At 39.4% G+C, this 24,986-nt stretch overlaps 1 protein-coding gene across 1 annotated transcript in view; it reads left to right on the top strand.

Annotated features, from left to right (window-relative positions):
• Positions 1 to 270: 270 nt before the first annotated feature.
• Positions 271 to 24,986, top strand: part of shisa8b (shisa family member 8b) — a 36,345-nt gene continuing 11,629 nt past the window's right edge. The window contains exons 1-3 of the mRNA XM_066662763.1: positions 271 to 397; positions 635 to 1,239; positions 16,816 to 16,937. Of these exons, the coding sequence (XP_066518860.1) occupies positions 677 to 1,239; positions 16,816 to 16,937 (685 nt within the window). The 5' untranslated portion in view covers positions 271 to 397; positions 635 to 676. The remainder of the gene's footprint in view (positions 398 to 634; positions 1,240 to 16,815; positions 16,938 to 24,986) is intronic.

Here is a 24,986-nt window from a genome sequence, read left to right as displayed (position 1 = left end):
TGAGAGTAGAGAGGAGGGGTTTATTTGAATGCAGATCTGTTGCTCTTTACAGGAGTCAGAGTGTACTCTCTCTCACTCTGTCTCTATGTGTGTGTGTGTGTGTGTTTATGTAGTGTGTGCTAGATATGTGTGTGTTCATGGGCTAAATTACAGAGGATTCTTTTAAATCCGGAGGGAACAGATGAAGAGGTCTTTAAAAAAAGAAGAAATGATCACTGATCCATAGTGGTATAAACTGGACTGGACCTGGATGTGCTGGGATGTATTACTGGTCTGTGTTGTTGACAAACATTCTATTGGGAACTGCATATAAAGGAGACTGAAATGCTGGAGCTAGGAGAATCTTTGAATCCTCAAAGATTTGTGCTTCAAACACCATTTCACTACTAGGACAGAGGTAAAATGCAACTCCTGCTGACCTGATTTTTGCTGATAGTAAACATTTGTTCCAATCTGTGTGTGTAGTTTCATGCTGTAAAATGACATTAACTGCAGTGGTTTTTTAAAAGTATCACACGTCTGTCATTTTGTACATTGATGTGCTTTAGAAACTGATGGAAAACACAATGGCTAAGTTAGGGTGAAGTTGGAGACTTTGTCCTTCTCAGTTCACATGGTCAGATCTCTGTTCCAGATCAGACCAAACTTGTAGCACCAGATCAGTATCCGGAGCACCATGGGTGTCCAGTCCTTTCTGCTCCACATTGCTCTCGCTGCTTTGCTTGGTTGGGCCTCTCAAGCCCAGGATGACACCACCACCGAAATGGACTTGCAACTGGCCAATCAGACGGTGGAACCAACAGTGACCTCTGTGACTGTGGATGGGGCAGTGGCTCTGAGCTCACCTGCCGGAGAGGTGGAGGAGGAAACAGTCCCACCCACTGGAACCCGTTGCCAGGGTTACTACGACGTGATGGGCCAGTGGGATCCACCCTTCAACTGCACGGCTGGCATCTTCTTGTACTGCTGCGGCACCTGCTTCTACCGCTTCTGCTGCCAGTTCCGGCAACAACGTCTGGACCAGACATCCTGCTCCAACTATGACACGCCCATCTGGGCCAACACCGGCAAACCAGTGGCCACCATCACAGAGGGGCAATCTGATCTCGAGAGAGACCGCACTCACATGATAGTCTACATCATCTGTGGAGTGGTGGCCATCATGGTGCTGGTTGGGATCTTCACCAAACTGGCGCTGGAGAAGAGCAGAGGTGGTCAGAATGACCTCGGCAACTCCCGGTGAGTTGATGAATGTTTTTTAATTGGCCACATTAAAAAGCCATATTTGAAATGCTTAATTAAATTTAAAATGTGTCCTGGGCTATTGTCTTTAAATGCAGGTGCTCTTCTGTTGCTATCACAGTTTTCCAGGCACCTCTCTTGAGAAAACTATGCAATATATTCCTCCAGCTAATGCAAGAACACTACATAAGATTTGGCATTTTTGCTCCTGGGCTCCCCCTACAGTTGCAGAATGTGATTCACTTTTACAGCACTGTACTAAAATCAATGGGAAGTGGGATGGTTTTTTATTCTCCTCCGTAGTGCAATTTCTGCAGTGCAGAGAAGAAGTAAAATATGCTCTATTCTCTTTATTACAGGTCAGTGGAGCAATACGATTTCAAAGCTGTAATTTTAAAGTAAAAAATACTAAAACATGAAAAATCTAAAACACCATTAAAACAAGAAAATCAATTACAATACTTTTATTATCAGTTGTGGGTGTTTTGTCACTGAGAATGTATGTTAAAACACGTTTACAAACACACCCTGCCAAGCAAATTCCAGCTGTCAAACCATTGATTCTATCACTGGGAGACCACTGGTTTGATCCCTGGTGATACCTCAGCCATCAGGGGCTAGGGGTCTTAAAAGAGCACAATTGATTTTGCTGGGAGGGTGGGTAAGTGGGATGGCCCCATCCCTTCCCTCATCACATGGCACGGTGTCAGCCAACAAGTCAATCTATGAACTGGTGTGACAGGCCTGGGCAGCTCACTCTATCGTTTCCTCCATTGTGTTGTGCTCTCTGATGATAGTTGAAATCACTAATATGACTAATTATTGCATAAAAATTAAGCAAGGACTGGGATGTGTAAAACATCCCACTGAATGTTGTAGTTATTTCATTATAGTTTCAACAATACAGATTCAGCTTGGCTTGTTCTAAAAGTCAGTATGTTGTAATATACTAGGTGATTACATTTAACCACATAACACAGAGAACTACATCCATAACCACAGAAATCATCATACAGAAATCAACCTGTGCAGTAGATTCTACTGGCTCCTACATTTGGCCAGAGATCTTTCATGAAGACACGTCATGCAAATATTTGGTGAAACGGTAGGGAGGGAGCAACTCGAGATTTCCAGAGACAATAGAGGTCCAAATCGCCTTTCACACCAGTGGGGAATTCTGGTTATTTGATCTAATGCTGGCAATACTTTTCCTTTCTTTGGTGATTATTGCAGACTTGTGTTTGTATTTTGATTTGGATGTTTCTGCTATTTTGCTTTCATACATTTTATAAATTAGATTCATTTTGAAACATGTATCACTCGAAATCTTGCTCTTTATTGGTCTTGAAGTCTTCTAAAAACTCTGAGGAGACATAGCATTAGACAAAAAAGGCATAAGTCTCAGAAGAGACAAAAGTGAGATGAGGATATAGTTTGTCTCTGCACAACAAAGCCCAGTGAGCCCAAAGACTTCACTCATGTCTCTATTAAAGCTCAAGAGGAGACACACATGAGATTCCTGGGCTCTTTTCCCAGAAGAAAATTCTGAACAGCAAGAGAATTTAGCTAAAGTCTCCATTGTCTTTCCTTCTAACCTCTGTATTTTCTAGGACAAAGTACAAAGATACAAAGGAGATTTCTTCTTTGTTTTCTCGTTCTCTTGCTAAAACAGCTACTGGGACTGACTGCACAGGGCCTAAGGTGATGCAGCAGAAAGTGAGAGAAGAAAAGCAGGTCAAATAGCCTACTGTACCTGCCATCTCCATTCACTTTCCATTTCCCCACTATCACCACTGTGTATGGTGGGATATAACACATTCAGAAGCTCCTTATCTTTTAAAATGGAACAGTATGTTTGAGTCAAAAGCCAGCTGTAGCTTGTTTGTGGTTGAATATTAATTTGTAACTCAGGCTGTTAAGTTTTGTATCACTTTTGGTTTGCAAAGTTAGCGTTTTCCTGAATTTGAAGTCATTTCTACCTTAAATAATGTATCTTGGGTTATCTTTTATGTTGGAAATGTATGTTTGAAGAAGAAATCGAAAGTAGATTTACCTTGCCTTAAATTTTTTGTTTTTTAAAAAACACAGAAACATATTTGTATATCAAGCTGTTAGTTTTGTATAATATTATGTATGTGTTTAATTTCATGCAAAGGTAGCTGTCTAAAGAATTTGGAGCCAATTCCAGCAAAAATAAATCAAAATTACGGATCAATATGGAGCCAAAACTGAGCAACATCTGCTTCAAAATATCCAATGCTCATGGAATCATTAAATTGACCATATGAAAGAAGTGCCTTCTCTTGTTAGTTTCATCTTTCCTTCCTTCCTTCATGCCTTTTTTTGTCACAAAATCTTTCAGCAGACTCCTGACCACTATGGTCCCACATCCCAGATCTGTCTTTTCCATTCTCTGTATAAATCAAACATTTTTGTCCTTCTTAATTTGAATATTCAAGCTCTCCCTGAATATGAAATGACCTGTCAGGAGCAATAAAGGCAGGAAAAAGAATCTGTAATTCTGCCAGGTAACTAACCCCCAACCCCCGCCCCACCCCAATACACACACACACACACACACACACACACGCCTTGCTCAGTCTTCTCTGTGTTGCTCTAATAATGTAAGCACTTTTTATAAGACGAGCAATGTTTTTGTGGTGACAAAAAGAAATTGGCCTGAAGATTAGCAGTTCCCTGAGGTTAACACCTCAGGAAAATGGTTCACTTCCCACGTGCTCAACACTGCTGCCCAGATTAACTCTTCTTACAAAGATTAAGAGTTCTCTCAAGATTAACACGCCACACAAAGATTAAACAAACTTCTCAGGATTAGTTTTCCTCCTGCTCTCTCTGAAACCTTTTGTCAGAATTCCTCACTGTGCCTCGGAGCACTTTTGCAGAGGTCAGAAAATGGAATTTTTCAGTTTTTGTCTCCTATTTAACCGTTTTCACATGAATATTTTTAGTAAATGCTCAAAATTGTCTTTAAAGTTTTTTTTAGAAAAACAATATTAAGAACAAGGTGAAAAATCTAAATACTCTGTTCTGCTGCCCACTATTCAAGATCCAGGAGCTCCAACTTTCACTAGTCTCATAGTACCCAAAATGGTTATTTGAATAATTATGATTTTACAATTTCCCAGGGTGTGACTATGTAAGTGTTTGAGAATCACTCTGTGGCCTTATCGTCTAGTTGGATTTAATTCCATGTGATAGCACAGACATCTGTGTCAAGGAATCCATAAGAATGACACCACAACTGGCACCAGCAGTTTGCCCCTCCTCCATTCTTTCTCCTCTCACTCAGAACAAAGCTAGGTAGTTCATGACTCACTTACAGTGACTTATTAGTATTGGCTGTTAGTGATGTCCAAGTACATTGAGCTGTCCAGTGAAAACAAGTAACCTACATGTGAGTAGTTACATTTTACACATCTGTGAGTTTTAGTAAGAACTGTTTTAATAAAACAATAAAATCCAGCACACAATGAATGATTGGCAAACATTTGAGACTTGTATAAAGTACTTTGATAATTGGTTTCCAAGTATGTGATTATGTATTGACTAGAGTCCTGCCTTGCAAATGTAGAATCTCCATTCAGAAAGGTATGATCCAGGACTGTGTTTAATTCCTGTCAGAGAAACCCAAACAGAAGTTGAAAGAACTGATATACAACTGATTCACAATACTTTAGCATAGACCGTTCCAAAGGTTTATGTCTTTCCCTCATAGTCTTTATTTAAATTTAAATTTAATGCCCCCCTGAAGAGAGACAGTATAACAAAACACCTTTAAGCACTAAACAACAATGTTGCCATTCGGTGGGTCATAATTCAATATGCACCGATGGCTCCAGCAATGACATTTTAAGGTGAGTATGCATGGTTGAGATAACAGATTAGAGAATTCTAGGCCAAGGGTATGACTGTGTAGTATAGTAAGCCATCTACAGGCGAAGAATAGAGAGAATTAGCATGTCTGATAGACTCCATCAGTGTCATCTGTAATGAGTGTCCTTTAGAGATATCAATTTATGTAGTGAGGTGCTGTGTGGTTGGCAGAAGTTACTATTCAGGTCCTTCCCAGAGTTTTGTGTCAACTAATAGGAACCTTCAGAGGCTGCTTTGAGATGATTCACGGCAGTTGGAATGAAATCCTGGAGAGAAATAGTTTTAGTTTTTTTGTGATTTTTTGTTTAGCTGTTGATTCCTTCTCAACGTTGCACTGACACTAATGTGGTGGATCATGTCTTAGTGTGTGTTGAGCTGGTACAGTAGTGCTAAACAGCGCAAGAGTATGATGGTAGCTCACAGGCTTCACTTGTAAAAGGACCAGCAGGTGGGCTGAAGATTTCCAACATTGGACACAGGCAAAATGTTTTTAACCTTAATATATCTTAATATAAGTTAATATATTCCTAATTTTGTACCACATATATTTGTCCATTGATCACACACACATTATTATAGGAATTAGCAGGTTTCTAATCATGTATTACAAACAAATACACAAACAAAACCAGAGGTAAGACTATATAAATGTATAGTCTCCTATCTCAAGCAGGTATGACTCTCTTTCTTTCTCATTATAATGAGCAGCTCTGGCAGTGTGTGTCTTTGCTGGCGGGTTGTAGTGTACCTCTGTATTTGCATCGGACACATGAGTCATTATAAATCTGCCACATGTGAAAACATACTTGTCATCAAGATACAAGGAATGAAATCTCATTCCTTTCCTTTTTTAGCTCCAGTCAGGGTTGTGTGAAATGGAGCCTGCAGTTTAATCAACGGCATCATTTAATGAAATATTATTATAATGTAGCATAGTAAATTCTGGCACAGCAGGTAGTGTCGCAGTCATACAGCTCCAGGGACCTGGAGGTTGTGGGTTCAAGTCCCGCTCTGGGTGACTGTCTGTGAGGAGTTGGTGTGTTCTCCCCGTGTCGACGTGGGTTTCCTCCGGATGCTCCAGTTTCCTTCCACAGTCCAAAAACACACGTTGGTAGATGGATTGGCGACTCAAAAGTGTACAAAGGTGTGAGTGTGTGAGCGAATGTGTGAGTGTGTTTGTTGCCCTGTGAAGGACTGGCGCCCCCTCCAGGGTGTATTCCCACCTTATGCCCCATGATTCCAGGTAGGCTCTGGACCCACTGCAACCCTGAACTGGGTAAGTGATTACAGATAATGAATTAATGAAAACTTCATCTTTACAGCCAAAGCACATGTTTGTCCAGTTTCTAAATTCAACTCTATTAATTGAGAGTTTGTTCCCTGTGCTTCTTCTATGTTCCTAGAAGGCCTTAAACTACATAGTTGTACATCCTTCCCATTGCCAAGCTTTGGCTGGAGTGATACAACATCCCCCCACTCTGGTTGGGTACAAAATGAGCTTCCACCAAAGTTGTGGCTTCCCACTTTTTGTCAAACTTCATGAGAAAACTGTCAAACAGTTAAAATATAATATAACACAAAAACTAAAAAGTGTAAGTCTTTGACCATATACTTTTCATTATATTGTTTTATGGGCAGATGTGGCCTTAAGGTTAGAGAAGTGAGCTTGAGGCTAGAGGGTCATCGGTTCAATTCCCAGGAATGGCAAGAAAAAAGTTAATTCAGGGCTAAAGTGCCTTTGAACAATGCACCTAATCCCCAAACTGCTCCCCGGGCACCAAGGTGGTTGGCGGCCCCCTGCTCCAGTTGTGTGTGTTCTCTGCCCTTAGTGTGTGTTCACTATCATGGATGTGTCAAAAGCAGAAAAGCAATTTCCCCAAGGGGATAAATAAAAGTTGTTTTTTTCCTTCTTGTAAAACAGATTCAGGAAATCTAGACAAATCTCAGTCCATGTAGAGCAATTCCAGAAACTACATTAGAATGTGAGAGATCTTCTAGCCCTCAGACAGCAGTGAATGAGAAAAGATCACTCTGGGTTAGCATGATGGGCTACGTGGGCTTGGAAGTATTTTAGGAAAGTGCTGTCACTCTGCAGCGTTTGCCTGAAGCCCAATAGAAATGTGTGCTGTGTTCAGATGAGTCCAGTTTTCTGATTCTTTTTGATTCTTTTTGAAAAAATAAAAAATAAAAACAATACAGATGTTGATTTCTCTATGCTGAAGACAAAAGAGACCATTCAGACATCAGTGATGTATGCAAAAGCCAGTATTTGTCATAGTCTGTATGGTGAAAGACAAAGAGTCTGAAGGTTTTGTGGATGTAGAGTGGAATATTGATATTTTAGACAGACAAATGCCACCATCAGGCTGATGTCTTTTACAGAGATGTCCATGAGTATTTCAGCAAGATAATGGCAGGCCTCATTCTACACATGCTACAGCTGCAAAGCTTCATTGACACAGAGTGCATGAGCTTGACTACCTTGGCTGCAGTCCAGATCTGTCACTTGTAGGGCAACATGAAGAGAAGAATCAGATAACAGTTTCCATACACTGGTGAGCAGTTGATGTGTTATATCAAACAAGAATGAGCAAAATTTCAACTTGCAAAAATGCAACAATTAGTATCCTCTATTCCCAAGTGTATTATATGGGAAGGTGTACACATTGTACCTGCTTTTTTGAAGTGTTTTGAAGGCATCAAATTCTAAATGTATTTATGATTAAAAAATCTTCAAAGTTAAAGTAATTTAGTGGAAACTTTGGAAATCAATTTTTTCTACTTTTGTCAGTTTAATAAATGTTCTAGAGAGTATATTTGTGTGTGTTCAGTAGTTTGTCTCTCCCTGACTTGTGCGTGTTCATGGAGGTGTTTGTGTCTCTCTAATTTGGACGACATGCTGTCCTCTGCCAGGCTGAGTCATGGTGGGGGAGCACTGACATTTTCCTTCTCCTGACCGCCTGGGTGCCCATCCCTCCTGTTTGTCCTCCTCAGGACAGAGTGGTCTCAAGGCGATGTGAGGGTCCATGCCCCCTGACAAGACCACACTCTTCACCGCATTATCCTTCTTGAGATTTTTTTTAAATGAATCTGGACCTCCTGTGGCCTGTGTCAGAGCCCTGGCTACAGTGTAGCCCCAGGGAGGTGGACTGAAGGAGACAGGATCAAATCTGCTCAAATGTCTGTGATGAACTGAGACAGGGCATGTTAACTTACAGATCAGTTTTAAGCACCACATACTGGAGCACTGCTGGGACTGACCTCTCCCAGCACTGAACTGCTCCACCTATGTGTTGCTAGGCTGGACAATTTTTAACAGCGTTTATGTTTTTGGCTATTTTCAGAGTGCATCAAACAATACCTATTTTGGATATAAAGTTGACACAGCTAAAGGTTGTTGTTCTGTTGTTAGTCTATTGCTGACATGGAGGCAAACTCTTTGTAATTGTTTCCAACATGCCAGGGGAGGAACCCGACTAGAAATTCCTAGAACCCTGTTCCAGTAGTGGAAGATAAGATGGAACAAAATTCCAGTTTAGAGCTCAAAAATTTAGTAATATTTTCAGTGGAAAACTGTCCATGATTGTGGACATGAAATGTCTGTTGAATCCAGCTCTGTTTCCTAAAAGCCTGTTTTAAAGATGGACTATAACAGTGTACTTCCTGTCACTATATTCCACCAATGAGGAACTTATTCACAAACCTATTTCGAACTGTTCTACGTGTTTCCACTGACCTAAATTGTGTAACAAACACCTGTTTGTTCCCAACTGGAAACAAAGTAGAGTAGGTTCTTCTGCATAAACCATGGTAGAGGCTGTGGGGGTGTTGAGCAAAAGAAATTTCAGAAAGAGCACAGAGCCTCAAATAAAGTGTTTTAGTACAGTGAAGTTGGACGGGGTCTTTTGTAATCTGTTATATTTTCCTTGGTGGCATGCAGGACAATGCCACGTTTTTGTTTCTCAGTGTGACTTGAGGCACACAATAATTTTCTCAGCTGTCCTGTCAAAGTTAACAAGCTCAGCAGTCTGGCTCAGAACTCTGAATCATATACACTGCAGTGGTCAAGCCTTGTTTTTTTTCGTGCTCAGACTAAAGACTAAAAACATTTCTTTATCCCTCTCATTTGGAAAGGGTCATTCATACCTTTGACACATCTAGGCTGGATTTTTGCAATGCAATGTACTCTAATGAATTAATGAAGCATATCTTTTATGACAGCGCTGCCAGTCATTCATATTTTGGACATGCTTTACATATATGCACTTGCAAGATCTCTATGGTCATCAACGCCATCACCTTGTCTGTCCCAAGGGCTTGTCTTAAGCTAAAAGGGGATTATACCTTTGCTGTTTCCGTACCAAAGCTCTGGAACTGACTTGTAATTGACATTAGACCTCATGTGTGGCTGTTTTTAAATCAAAGCTCAAAACGTATTTCTATCACAGCTGTTAATTTGATGAGAGGTGGATTGATGTGTTTCTGTTGTGTAAATGGTGACCATAGATTTGTGTTCTTTATTGTAAAGCACTTTGGTTTTAAGTGTGCTATAAAAAGTAAAAGTTATTTACATAATTACTTACACACATGTATCAGAAACCATTGTAAACAGTGGATGAAACATGACTCTGTTTGTTTATGTACGGTTCTGTCTCTGAATTTAGCTACAGAAACGCTGGAACCGTGCGCACGTGCAATGATGGAAACGTGAGCCGGCTCACTGGAGATCACAGAGGTTTCAAGAATTTGAACGGAACCAATTCTAGAAAAAAGTTTTTTGGGTGGAAAAAAACAATATGGGAACGAGAGTATAATGATTTTTTAAAATCTAAGAGCTGTAGAAATCTTCAGAAATGTTTATGTTAATAATAACAATAATGTCTTCTTATGCTTTTGATATCTGCTTATGTTTTAAAGTCTCTATTAAATACAACAGTACATTTCTTATGAAGAGTCTTCCCTTTCACTTATACTTCTAAGGAGTGCAGAACAATTAAAGAATTTACATTTTTGTTTCACAGTTTAATTTTCCTTTTATGCATAGAAATATCATTAATTTGTATGGATGAATTACTGGGGATAAAACATGTGCTTTGGATTAATGTCTGTAACAGACATTAGAGGCTTAACAAAGACACTCACATAGTGGCTTGTTACTAATGGACCAGACACAGCAGCGCAGCTGGAGATTTTAAACACTGTGTCCACTTCCTGTCCACTGTGTTAGACACACTTACCTTGTTGGTCTACCTTGTAGATGTAAAGTCAGAGACAGTAACTCATCTGTTGCTGAACATTTGTGCTAGTCCTTCATCAGTGGACACAGGATAGTGTTGGCTGAATATTTTATATGTATTATATTTTATACTAGTTTAATGTTCATGTTTGATTTAGAATGACCAAATATTTACGTTCACCACAAATCCAAACCACCATTTAGAGATATAGTATATACCCAAATTAAAGGTTTAGCTTTAATAAAGCTAGGGCAGGAGCTTAAATATATCAGTATATGCATGCATGCTGTTTTAGGGACAGATTTGGTCATATTACAGACAGATAAAGGTCACTAACGTTTATCAATGTAAACTGCCAAATCTGAACTGAGCCAAAATTCTGAATCGTTTAATGAGGCTTGTAATGTGAATGTAGCATAGTTTTCAGCATTACAGAAGAAGAGTCATTGGAGAAAATGACTGATTTCTCCATTAAAACACAGCAATTTCTCCAGGGTCCTGTAAAATGACCTCCTTTCCATCCCTAGCTCTGGACAGTGTGATTTCATCTGCAATTATTTTCAGCTCTCCATATCCTGTTCAGTTAGAGAGAGATAACGGGCACTTCTCTTATTTCTGAATGGAAATAAATTATTCCCTTCATGTCTAACCCTGAGAGATGTTATTAGTCATACTCATCCCTGATCTTCATCATAAAGCTCAGGCCCAAAGACCAATCACTTTCCCTACATATCATCTTAATTAATCACTTTTCACACAACGCTGTTTATGCCACATCTAACTCACTCATACATCACCACAAGTCCCCATATTGCTTAATGAAGTGTTTCTGAGCAGTTCATCATGGATCAAACTGATGATCCATGCAAAAGCATGTGAAAGCAGGGGGACAGGAGACAAAAAACGAGTGTTGATCTGAAGAGATTTAATGAGAACAAATGGGCCTTGGATTAGCATGCTAGCTTTTGAACCTTCGTCTCTTCAACCATATGAATTATCCATATCTACATGAGCTGCTCTGCAACATTAATGTCAGCCTGTCGTACCCATGTTCTATTCCCTTTCCATTCATCACTGCCTCTTTCAAAGTCAGTGCTACTCCCACCCACTCTCACAATCATCAGAACCACACTCAGCTCCATGGATGATGATCACAACACAAAAATGTCAACTATAAAATCTACCAGTTACCAGTGGAGAGCCCTAGGCCCAGTGTAGTGCATGATCTAGGTCCTAAAATAATGGGTTCTACACAGAAGTACTGCATACAATGTCTAACATAAAAATGCACCAAGTAAAAAGCACAGGGCCATTTGAGACACTGTGCACAGGCAAAAACATGCATGAAATCTGATCCTGAGCATTCACATTCATATCGCCATCCATCCATCCATTATCTGTAACCGCTTATCCAATTTAGGGTCGCGGGGGGTCCAGAGCCTACCTGGAATCATCGGGCACAAGGCGGGAATACACCCTGGAGGGGATGCCAGTCCTTCACAGGGCAACACAGACACACACACACATTCACTCACACCTACGGACACTTTTTGAGTCGCCAATCCACCTGCAACATGTGTTTTTGGACTGTGGGAGGAAACCGGAGCACCCGGAGGAAACCCACGCAGACACGGGGGAGAACACACCAACTCCTCACAGACAGTCACCTAGAGCGGGAATCGAACCCACAACCTCCAGGCCCCTGGAGCTGTGTGACTGCGACACTACCTGCTGCGCCACCACATTCATATCGCATGCAAATTAATTGGATACGTGTCCAATATAGGACCCCATATGATAGTGACATCTGATTTGAAAAAATTTGTTTGTCAGAATATAACTTAATCTTCCTTTAGAGGAGCAATAATTCATTTTCACCACCAACAAGTAGCAAACATTATTTGTGTAAGTAATTATTGATTATTTATGTGTACCTGACATATGGGCAGCCATGTCTAAAACAGGTTTAGTACAGAAGCACTGAAACATCCAGTCACTACATGTCATTATAATGTGTTTCATTTTCATTTCATCATCACTGAAGAAAAGACTGATTGATTTTAATATTGTTGTTGTCTCTGAGAAACTACAAAGATTAAGATGTCATCTTTTGATTTTCCTCTGCTATGGACTGTCACTTTATTATGACATCCCTGAATGATGAAGTGTATAATTACAGGTTAAAGACGATTGAGTGGTAATTGTTTGCTCATGTTCAATACTGTATAATTAGTGCCTATTATATCCAAACTGGCAAACCATCAGACCATTTGCAAACAAACATCCTTCATTAAGCTCTCATTGTTTTCAGGAAAATACACATTTATACTTTTACAAATTCCTTCTTTTGGAGAATAGCATCAGTGACATGTAGCAAGTCAAGACAAGGCTAAAGAAGAAATCTAACAAAAAAGAAAGATTACTTCTCTCAAGAGAGGCTATTTTTATAACGTCGTATAATTATTTTTACAAACACAATAATTATGCCATTTGCCCCCTATCGTTCCACTGCATACACTTCATACAATTTCAGGAGTGCTAATTTGAATCAATTATGATCACTGACTGAAGATGATTTCTTTGTGTAATATAGTGTTCTGCTAAAAAAAAAAATCTGTGGTAACTTTAGTATTCATAACAGCAAATGTAAGAAAGGCCTAAAGCACTCTGAATTTATAATATATTTTTTGCATAAATTAAGGGAAAAAGAAAAGAAAAATAAGTGTAGGTGTAGGAAGAAAGGCAAGATATGCGCTATGTATCTGAAAGTGTCCAGACATATACACAATTAGTGAATTTATATACTGAAATATACTGAAAGGTGCACTGATATTCCGATGATTATTTTATCCGCGCATGAGACTGAGGTCACCATGCCCAATTTTAGTGGGTTATAACTGTCCATACAACTGCACTGTAGAGTGTTTTATGGAGTGACAGAGCTACATCTAATGGTTTTGGGATGAGCTGAACTAACATTTGATCATTCTCCATCACTATCTGTTCATTCTCCATTCAATCATCTGACTTATATTCCAACATCTAGTGTAAAGTCTTCCCAAGAAAGTAGAGGTTATGCTGCAGCAAAGGGAAGCAAAGGCCCTGTTAAATGTCTTAATTTCTGAAGACATTTTGGATGAGTATTTACAAACCTTTTTGATGTTACAGGGCACATAGGAGACATAAAAAGGGATATTTTAAGGTGCACATGTGCACACAGGATGTTTCCACACCCAGCTGCTGCTTGGCAGCTGAACATCTGTGGAGCTCAGGAAGGACTCAGCAAGGCCATGGCCTCAGGTTCTCTTTCTGGCAACAACTGTGTCCTATCACTTGCTCTCAACTGCTTTTCAAAAGTTTCTGAAAGGTTCTTGGCTCATATTTCTAGGAAACAAATTTACTTGTGCAGAACACAGGTGTCCAAACTTTTATGTCTTGTGAAAAAAGAACAATATTTGTTGTGGGAAATAAAGGCAAGGATTGCATTTTAAAATGTATTCATTTATGTTTTATCTTATAAGCACCGCTTGCTGAGTATACGGCTGTGTGCCCATGCTGATCACACCGGCCTTGGAGTTCCATCAGTTGTCCTTCCTGATTTTAATATTGGGTCTGGTTCTTATATATAATATAAAATCTTGCTCTTACTGGCTCAGTTTGTTGGGGTAGACTTAAAATATTGTGAAGGGCAAACTAGGGGCAGCCCTGGCGCAGAACCTTTATAATGTGAAGATTTTATAATGTGAAGAGTTGGAAAATGTCTTTCACACTCAAATTACACTAACACAAATGGTTTTTAGAGAACCATTCAATGGAACAAAAAAAGTGGTTATTTTATGGAATTGCTCATGTCCTGTGGTAAATATTTAAATATTCAGTAGGCTGGAGATTTTTCTGGCATGCTTATGAAGTATTGCAGCTGTATTTATCATTTAATGATCAAGGGGAAGGAGAGAAAAATGTTCAAATTCAGCCTACAAATACAGAGGATGGAAAAAAATTCCCATAAGAGTGTGTGGGCAACACTGATGGAAGCTTTCTAATGCTCATATATCAGCAGCACTAAATGATCCAAATGGATATCATAGTAGAAAGAAAAGTCATCCACTAAACCTGATTCTCTGGGTGCGACACAATTAATAGTGAGACTCTGTGGGTTTAGGGTTAGTTTTTTAAGTTAAGCAGATCTTTTTCTGAGTCATCACCATCACCCTTTAATATAATTTTAACTATATATTAGCACTGATTTGGCACAATTTAGTAGTTCCAACATAAGTACATAACTATGTCAGCCCAATTTAAGTATACTTTTTTTTACAAGGGTTGGCAGGTTTTAAATCAACAATTATTCTCAGTTCCTATTAATTTTAGTCACTCAAAGTTGAGCACGAGGGCTGTTACAACTAATAACCACCTCAAAATTTAGTAGCTGAAATAAAGCTAGAAATGAAGCTAGGTAGCATGCTAATATACAAAACCATGATCCAGCAGATGTTACACAATAGTTAACTATTTTTCTCACTATGTAATGTGACTCTCGTTTAGCATGAACAGAAAACACGGCAGAAAAACTTAATTTGTCTGTGTATATATACTCTTGTCACCCCCACAGTGAGTGAGAGGCTTTGTATGACCCAGCAAATCGGCTGGCGATGGAACTGAGTCAGCGTAAGTCTGAGTGAAGTGTGTAGGTTCACTGGGAGCTCTTAACAGGGCTGAACTCAATGATTTGTGAGTCAGACCACATCTGGCTAAGAATATTTGCAACACATTTTGCACAATCTAGGACATCACTCCACTACTAATGCTGGATAAATTTTCCACTTCCACTAAAAGCAGTTCACTTTATACATTTTTCACTGTAGCTATAAGGTGGATAGTTATAAATAAAGGTTAGAGCAAAGCCTTTATAGAAATGTCTGTCCACTCTACAAACATGGTGGCAGTTATTTCCACACATAGAACTGGCATCTCTCTCTTTGAATGGAGATTGAACTTTGATATCAAAAATAAAACAACAGTAATGATTTATAATCATAGTTCAAATCACTGATAAAATGTGACAAAATATTTACATGTTGTAAATAAGATTTTTCATTATTTTTCTCATGGTTATCATCTCTTACTTTGAATAAGAGGGGAAACATAAAATTGTGCATACCATGTATAATAAAAGGATAAACATTTGACTGTGCAACATTAGAACCCAGCTGTTGAGGAAAACCCAGAGGAGAGAGCACTGAAACTTTCCAGTGAGACATATACAGTGAACACATATTGGCTGTCATGTTTGAGTTGTGAACATCTTTACTGTTTATGTCGTAAGGATTCTTCATGAGTTGGAGGATTCATTATGAGTAGGACAGTCTGTCTGAGACATCTCATGAGGGCAGTAGATTGGCTGAACTTATCTTTCCTAATTATTGTCTTTCTCTCCAACTCTGCCCTCTCTGTCTTTTCTGAAATGCCTTCCCATGCTCAGGTGACATCAGAGTTGGGCATTGTCATGTCTGTCCATTGTATTGTTGTCCTTATTTTTCACCTCAGTGGCCTACTGCTGGCGGCAAGCTCTGTGGCCCAGGGCTGCACACTTATGCTCCACAATCATCTTCCATCTCATCACAGCCTCACGTCTGCTGGACAGTTTTGGGGGCAGAAAATAGTACACAAGCAGGACATAGCACAGCCTTAGATAAAGAGTAACTACCCTAATTTTCAAGACAGAGATTTACGACTAGGTTATGTGGACTTTAGTATGTTTCTTTTGTGAAGTTTCTCTTGCCATTGATGAAGACCTAAAGAATTACAGCAAAAATGTGAAAGATGTTCAGTCTTATGTATCAGATCGCTCCTATAGGAAAGTGTAATCGCCACCACATTCCACCTTAAATGTTGCAGCTGCTCACTTCTCTGTTCCACCTTCAATATTTTTATCTGGAATCATTAACTATATTGATCAACTGATAAATTCATTCATTCATTCATTATCTGTAACCGCTTATCCAGTTCAGGGTCACGGTGGGTCCAGAGCCTACCTGGAATCATTGGGCGCAAGGTGGGAATACACCCTGAAGGGGGCACCAGTCCTTCACAGGGCAACACACACAGTCACACCTACGGACACTCTTGAGTCACCAATCCACCGACCAAAGTGTGGTTTTGGGACTGTGGGAGGATACCGGAGCACCCAGAGGAAACCACGCGGACACGGGGAGAACATACCACACTCCTCACAGACAGTCACCTGGAGCGGGAATCGAACCCACAACCTCCAGGTCCCTGGAGCCGTGTAACTGCGACGATACCTGCTGCGTCACTGTGCCGCCTACCGATAAATTAACTCATAAATAAATCAAAAATCGGCAGATCGTCAATGACCAATATAATTGTTTGCTGCAGCTCTAGTCATAAACATATTCTGACAATATTGTTTGTTCTGCAGGACACTGCAGGAGCTGTTGAAGCAGCCTGGGGGAGAGGCGAGTCCTGTGGATGGAGCCACAAGCAACACATCACCCACTGGGGCCAATGGGGTCTCAGCTAGGATGCTACGCAGCCGCAGTGGTAAGAGACTACCATACGTCACTATGGTGCTGCTTCACTCCCGTTGAAATATCCAGACTGACCAGTAATATAAATTAAAATCCAAAAGGTGTGAAAGTAAGCCATGGTTGTTGAATATTTGGTCAGAGTACACACATGACACGTGCAAAAGCCTTTATAAACATTTCGAATACAAGTATCTCAACAAGAGTCAGCATAAAACCTAGAAAATGTTTTTCTAACTGGTCATTGAAGAAATTTGTTTTTCTAGGTGTATACATAGGTTCTGCTGTGAGGTGTTGCCCTTTCAAATTAATTTCACAACTGATTGAATTTTTAGGATCAAACATATTTTTTTTATTCGTGCCATGCTCTGGTTTACAGTATGTTTGTTTACAAATGTATTCTATTATCAAATGATAATATAAAACCTCAGTTATTCTGCTTAATCCTCCTGCTTCTCCAATTAGTCTCCCATTGGACTCTCTACCTCTCTACAGAGGGCTTAGTACTGTATGCTACATGAAGACCATAGCTTCTATATGTGTCCAGATCAAAGCAAACATATTCTAAACATTTTGCTGTGAACATTGAGGTTATAATTCATGATTTACTACATGCTTGTAAGTGTAAATGTATGTGGTGTACTGGTTTTCCTCACCCATTATGGTAACACTTTACAATACGGCTGCACAAATAAGCATATATTAATACGTCATGAATGATCTCCTCATAGTATATTAATACATACATTAATGCTTAATATATCAGGAACGAACAAAGAATATACATTAATGACCACATTACTCATACATAAATCGCCATTAGCAAGGGTAAACATTAAGTATCAACATCTTGTTAATTCAATCTCTTAAATAACACTATGACTTGCCTTATTAATTAACACCCTTTACATATTGGATCTATTTGGATACTGTGTGTTACATATCTTTGTGCATTGATGTAGGACATAAGCAGTGATTAAGTGATTATTATGAGTTTATTACGAGTTTTGTAATAACTTATATAAAGTCACTTGACTTTAGGGTTGTTATTGGCCACAATAATTAATTAAATAATTAAATTAACCCCCAAAGGTGTTAATTAATAAGGCAAGTCATAGTGTTAATTAAGAGATTGAATTAACAAGATGTTGATACTTAATGTTTACCCTTGCTAATGGAGATTTATGTATGAATAATGTGGTCATTAATGTATATCCTTTGTTAGTTCCTGATATATTAAGCATTAATGTATGTATTAATATACTATGAGGAGATCATTCATGACATATTAATATATGCTTATTTGTGCACCCGTATTGTAAAGTGTTACCCTTATTTTTAAGCTGTTTGTGCCTGTGTAATGCTGCAATCTCTGAGCTTCCTGTTTCCCACTTCCCCAACATTCACAGTTTTTGCAAGTCTTTCCATGATTGTTGGCTGGTGTAGTGTTCTGCACTGCAACATGAAACTTTTGTAGACGTTACCTGGAGGAGCTGTATCTGAGAATGTAAATGTCTGAATGAGTTCTACCGGACATTAAACAAGCTTCATTCTGCCAGCTCACTGGTATATATCTGGGTAATGTCAGTAATGTGAAGAATTCACAGTGAGCAATGTGTGTGTGTATGTGTGTGTGTGTGTGTGTGTGTGGATGATGTTGCACTCCTGCTGAACACAGATCTGAAATGTGGCAACTTTTTTCTTCAGTTGGATCTTCATAAGCTGAGTGTAGCTGCTTTGTGGGTTGTTTTTTTTTGTTTGCCTTCATATTGCTTTCCACTCTTTTGTTGATATTGTGAATTCATCCAAATGCATGCAGTATTGATATCAACGCAAGCATGGGTATTATTATGGATGAGTCAATAGCCTTGTCCTTCATCTTCAATGTCCAGGAGTCTGGAAGATGTCCAGACCTCATTTTCATTTTATGTGAAAACAGCTCAGTAGGGTTCATTAAGCACATCACGGTACCACAAACAAGAGTCCTTCGTCTCCTAACATTACATTTCCCTGAGTTGATAATCGGGATCAAAGCACCTGCTAAATGCCATAAATTTCTTCTAATATTTGCAAATAATTGTATTGGTTTTGCAAATGTATTGCATTACATGTTTCAGCCTAGTGTTTATTAAATAATACACAGGCCAACAAATCAGAGCTGAGATTACTTATACAAATCAAAACACACCAAACTCCTTAAAGGTACAACAATAGTTTTAAAGTCCTTTATTGTTATTGTTTGTTTGAATATTTTTAACCTTTCATTACAGAACGGTGTAAAATAAAAGAACATGTTGTAAGTCCTGGAACTGAAATTATAGTACACAATTTTAATATGGGATTGGTTACTCAAAAGTGTCCTTGGGTGTGAGTGTGTGTCACCCTGCAAGGACTGGCACACCCTCCAGGGCGTTGGACCCACCACAACACTGAACTGGATAAGCGGTTATAGACAATGAATGAATGAATGAGGGGTGGCGCAGCAGGTAGTGTTGCAGTCACACAGCTCCAGGGACCTGGAGGTTGTGGGTTTGAGTCCTGCTCTGGGTGGCTGTCTGTGAGGAGTTTGGTGTGTTGTCCGTGTGGGTTTCCCCACCCTGAACTGGATAAGTGGTTATAGATAATGGATGAAAGAATTAATTTTAAGTACAATTATAAAAGGAATAAGGTACAATTATGTTATCTACCTAAAGGTACTGAATATGTACCCTTGTTGCTTTTGTGACAAAACCATATATCTCTTGTTTGACGTGTCTCGCCCTTTACGGAGAAGCTCTCACTTCCTTTGTTCTGTTTCTTTGGACTTGCTTATTCAGCAAAGGACTACTTTTCCCAATATCCTTTGTGAGCCCATGTGCAACCAATCGGGTCACCTTTTGTTGTTCCCAAACTCTAACTTCAGCTGTTTCTCATTTAAGGGTAATTTAATCTGTATTTAAGCCAGGGTTTTTAGTCCAAGTGTTTGCTGAGTGTTGTCCGTATGAAGTGTTTCGCTTTTCATGTTTTTATTTTTATACCTTTGACTTCCTTTTTGTGTTAGCTTTTTTTTTTTTTTTTGGCCTTGACTTGAAATGTTATTTTATTATCTTTGACTCTCTGTTTTTATCTGCTTGTGTTGACTCCAGCTCTCAAGCCTGACAAAATCTTTTTTTTTGCCTTAATTTGAAAATGCCAGATGCTCTAATATTAAAAAAAATCCAGATGCTTTAATAGTTTCTAGTAGACAAAACAAATATTACCAATGTAAACAGCTTGATTTTCACTTGAGGGGGTTTTTATGAATGTTTTGTTCTGAAGATACAATTGATAATATGATAAATATATACATTTTTATTGTTTATAAAAATATCATGTTGCTGTAAAAATTATTGGTGTTGTATTCAAACTGACAGATATGAAAACAAATGTGAGTCTGGTTGTGTGGAGAAGTGGATGAGTTCTATGGATGCAGAACCTGTTAGTGAGATGCTTCAGTGTGTGTGTGTTTTCCATGTGGCTGTGCCCCTAAGCCATGTGGAAGTGACCCATTGCGCAGTAACCTTGACTGTGTTCGGGTGGATGTGTGTACAGTGGGCTGTAGGTCACGTGGACGCTTTGAGGGCAGTGTAGGTGCAGTGTGCTGGAAAACATTTAAAATCTCCTAGCATTCTATAGGTGTATACATATAACAAAAATGCTGTATTAATCCCACAAACTTTATTTAACCCCAAGCTCATTGTCATTGCTGCATAACTGTGGAAACCTGCTTTTAGGATCCAGTTGCATTCAGTCATGAGTACATTTGTGAGGTCAGATGGTGTGTGATTAATTCTCAGTCTCAAACACCACTACCACCACTAGCTCCTCCAAAAAAACTATCAGGTGGTACTCCCTCATTCCAGAGAATGGAATTTCATTTCTCCACAGCCCAAAGCTAGAGGGCTTAATACCACTCTCACTTATATTTGGCTTTGAGCATGCTGAACATAGGCTCATGTGCAGTTGCTCCAGAGCATTCCAATTAAATTCCATCTTAAACAACTGTACCTATATTGGGCACACCTTAATAGCCTAGCGCCGCCACCATGTCAGTGTTAGGGGCATTTCTATGGGTAGGCTAGAGTGAGAAACCCAGATGAATCATCTCCTCATCCAATGAAATTAAATTAACAAAATAAAAAATAAAAAAACGCCCTTTGTTCTGCCTCAACGAAACTGCACTATTGGATGTGTATCATGTGACACAGTTTTTCTCAGATGCACATGTTTAATTTGTAAGATATGTAAATGACTGGAAATGAGGAGGAGGAGGAGAAGGAAGAAGAAATAAACATGATCTGAGACCAACATCCCATATATGAGGAGAGGATCCTCATTCCTGTGCCAATTAGTCCCAGTTGCACATGCGTATGGAGCTTGTGCCAATTCTGTATGTTTTTGCCCATGCATGTGCTCAATGTGCATGGCTGCATGTGCTCTGGAGACGTTTGATCTGAGATTCCATTTTTCATTGCCTAATTTTCCTTCTCCTAACCCAGAAAGAAGGCCTTGTAACCAATTTTTCTTCCTTGGGTTTCAACCCAATCAAGGTTGACTCATCTGTGTAAAATGGCACTTGCTGGATTTGCACGTGGAGAAAGTGTGGAAGGCTTCAGACCAGCAGCTGCAGTGGGATTTACTCTGCTTTCCAGAGTCTGTGTGAGGCTTACTTTTCCTCCCCTCTCTATGGCATGGATTTAAGTTTGGGGGGTTTATGCACATGTGTGTGTGTGTGTGTGTGTGTGTGTGTGAGAGAGAGAGAGAAAGAGACTGTACACATCTTCTGTATACTCTCCAGTTTGCCCCAGTAATAGTGCAGAGATTAGGGAGCATTGCTGCTGTCAGTGACAGGCTTTAGAATGCTTTCTCTGGGAAGGTGATGAGAAATGTTGTGGTTCAGGATGCTTGACATCTCCCTGCAGAGAGACTTTGATCAGCGTGGGGTTCAACAGGCGAGACGCTACGAGTAGCTGCCTGCCACACTGCCTTATATGCAAAGACAGGGATTTACAGCAGTGGATGAGGGACCACAGGCTGGGGAATGAATGGGTCTCTATAAAGACACATGACCTCGAAATGTGGCCTGTGACAGTGTGTATTCATCTCGCTGCTAAGACGAACTGACAACATATTAAGTAAAGCGTTAGCATTCAGCCCCCTCACATTAACATCATCTTTTTAAAATGTATTATGAATCAGGGTGTTCATTCATTTATTTCTTTCCAGTAATCGTTTCGTCCTGATCAGGGTAACAAATGATTTGGCACAAGGCAGGAGCATAATCTAGACAGGGTGGCAGCTCATTGCAAGGCATCACACACTCATGCAGTCACTCAAACATTCATATTCTGGACACTTCTATAGCCAATGGGCATACAGTCATATATTTTTATATTGTGGGAGGAAATCAGAGTACCCCCACATTAATAAAATTCAGTCCTCACAGACACAGGGCCCTGAGATCCTTACCTCACTGAGTATCCCCTGGATCCGACATCCTGAAACATCTGATCAACAAAATAATTTAATTAACAAGCACATTTTGATTTGAAGTGGTTGTGTTCAACCCAGAAAACGAAGCAAAAACTTGTCGAGTTTACCATGTCGTACAATGTCTAAAATAACACCATTCCTTCCATGCTTGCACTCCCTTTCATGCCCTCATGCTGTTGTTTTTGTTTTGGTTTACCCATGCTCTGCCTTGTCTTACATGCTGTGTCTGAAAGTATGTGTGCCGTATTCACTATATAGTGCACTATTTTGTGGTTCTGCAGGACCCCCACAGAGCAGGAATGATTTGGATGGTGGGTGGTCTCAGCGCTGCAGTGACACTGATGTGGTGGTGGTGTGTTAGTGTGTGTTGCGCTGATATGAGTGGATCAGACACAGCTCTGTGGTGGTCCTGACCATTGAAGAGCAGAGAGAAATGGGGTTGAGAAAGTATGCAGAGAAACAGATGGACTAGAGTTTGTAATTGTAGAAATACAAAGGGCTGCTCTATGGCCAGTGGAGCTGCTAAAATAGACAAAGAGTGTAGATACAAGGTAGGTGTTCCAAATTCAGTAATCAATCTGTATGTCTCTCTCTCTCTCTCTCTCTCTCTCTCTCTCTCTCATATATATATATTAGATTATACAAGGGACTAAAACATTAATTCATACATATTTATATGTTTTCTTTAGAAAAATTTGACCAGGGTCCTCCAAACTTTTACATACCTTTCCGGAGACAGCATGTGTGCTTTTCCCTTTTGTAATAAAAAATGAGAAAATGAAGAATTCTCCTGTGAGAAGCTACTGAAATGATTTCAGTGGTTCCTTTGGGACTGAAATGAGTGAGACACAGAAAATCACTGTGAAAACTGACCCTCTCTCTCCAATGAAATGCTGCAAAAAAGAAAAGAAAAAAAAAACTTCTGATGATAGTATTCATTTCATCTTTCCGTTTCATGAGCCCTCTTCCCGCTCATCCGCTGGGCTCAGAATTCCCTCTTCCTCTCAGGTAGCACATCCTTTCATCCCTCCATACTCTCTTTTATTTAGCTCTTCACTTAAACTTCCTCTCACCCTCCACTTGCTCGTCTTCTCTCCTCCCTCCATCTCTGGCTGTGCCCAGCTCCCAAAAGACACAAAAAAATCTATGAAATATTTTTTTTGAAAATTACAAAACATGTGGCCAAATGTTTGTGGACTCTTGCTCATCCAACATTTAATCTGAAATGAAGAGTATTAATAGTGTATTTTCCTCCTTTTGCTTCTGGGACAACTTTTACCCTTTTGGGAAGAAGCTACACTAAAACTGAAACATTTCTGTAAAAATCTGATTGCACTGAAGTATAAGAATATTAGTGATATTAGCAACTAATATTGCATAATTTTCTGAATATTGATGAGTTCTGGATCACAAACATCACTGCAACTCATCCCAAAGGTACTGAATGGAGTTCCAACAATCCAAAGAATGCAGTTCCATTGCTCCACAGTGGGAGCAATGGAAGCTTCCTGGGAAGCTTTTTAACTCTTTTGCTCACACCTGTGACTTAGCATAGTGAACTGCATCAATTTGTCTGTGGGTATACCTTACAGTAGCTGAATTACTAGAAAGAGTGTCTGCCAACAGGAGGACATAGTGCAACATTATGTAGCACTAACACTTAAATCATGTTCTTCATGAGGTTAAGGTCACCATGCTTAATGTGCAGGAAGGCTAGATGGGTTTAAGCATTTAAAATCAAACCACACTGAACAAAATTGTTTACATCCGTGAAAATGAATTACACAGACAATGTGAAAAGGGTGGCTGAATTAACCTTTAAATCATCTGTCAAATATTTTTTAAATCTTTAAAACAACTCATGTCTGCAAACTACTGAGAATGAAACACAGAAACTCTTTTTCTTGGCTTCTCTTTACTCAATGTGTACTTGATTGCATCAATTTGTTTGAAACTTCCTCCTACACAAACCATGTAAAAACTTATATGAACTTGGTTAAGAGAGTTATATAAACTACAAAAACTCTTGGTTACATAAACGTACAAAATGTGCCATGATCTATTAGAGGTTCTAGTTTTGACCTCTCAGGAAATGTTTGACTTACAAGCTTAACAGCTAATTCATGAGTTAATGCTAAAAATGTAACTCTTGGCTAGTTACCAATAGAAATGCTATAAGGGAGGAGACGGCACACTGGCTAAAATATAAATGTGTATCAGATGTTCAATCCTTGATAAAGCCTTAGCCATCCAATGTCAGGAGTCAACAGGGCACAGTGGCCTTGCTCTCAAATTAGGCAAGATGGCACCTCCTTCTCACTTATCACTCACTGTCATGCTAGCCATTGCAGGCAACAGTTAGCTACATAACAGATCTAGGCAGTGTGTGTTCTTGTCCAAGCATGCTGAAGTTTATAAAGTAGGGTGGCTTATGAGATTGGCTTCATAAGTTTTTGAGGAAGCATATTCTTGCACTCACACTTCCAGATTCATAGCATTGTACGTGATTGGGTAAGTCTGGAATTGATGATGACTAAATCTGGAAGATGAGTAG

Source organism: Hoplias malabaricus, chromosome 3 (assembly GCF_029633855.1).
Source record: "Hoplias malabaricus isolate fHopMal1 chromosome 3, fHopMal1.hap1, whole genome shotgun sequence".
NCBI classification, from domain to species: Eukaryota; Metazoa; Chordata; class Actinopteri; order Characiformes; family Erythrinidae; genus Hoplias; species Hoplias malabaricus.
Note: the sequence above shows the minus strand (reverse complement) of the source record. Positions and strands in the feature narration are given on the sequence as shown.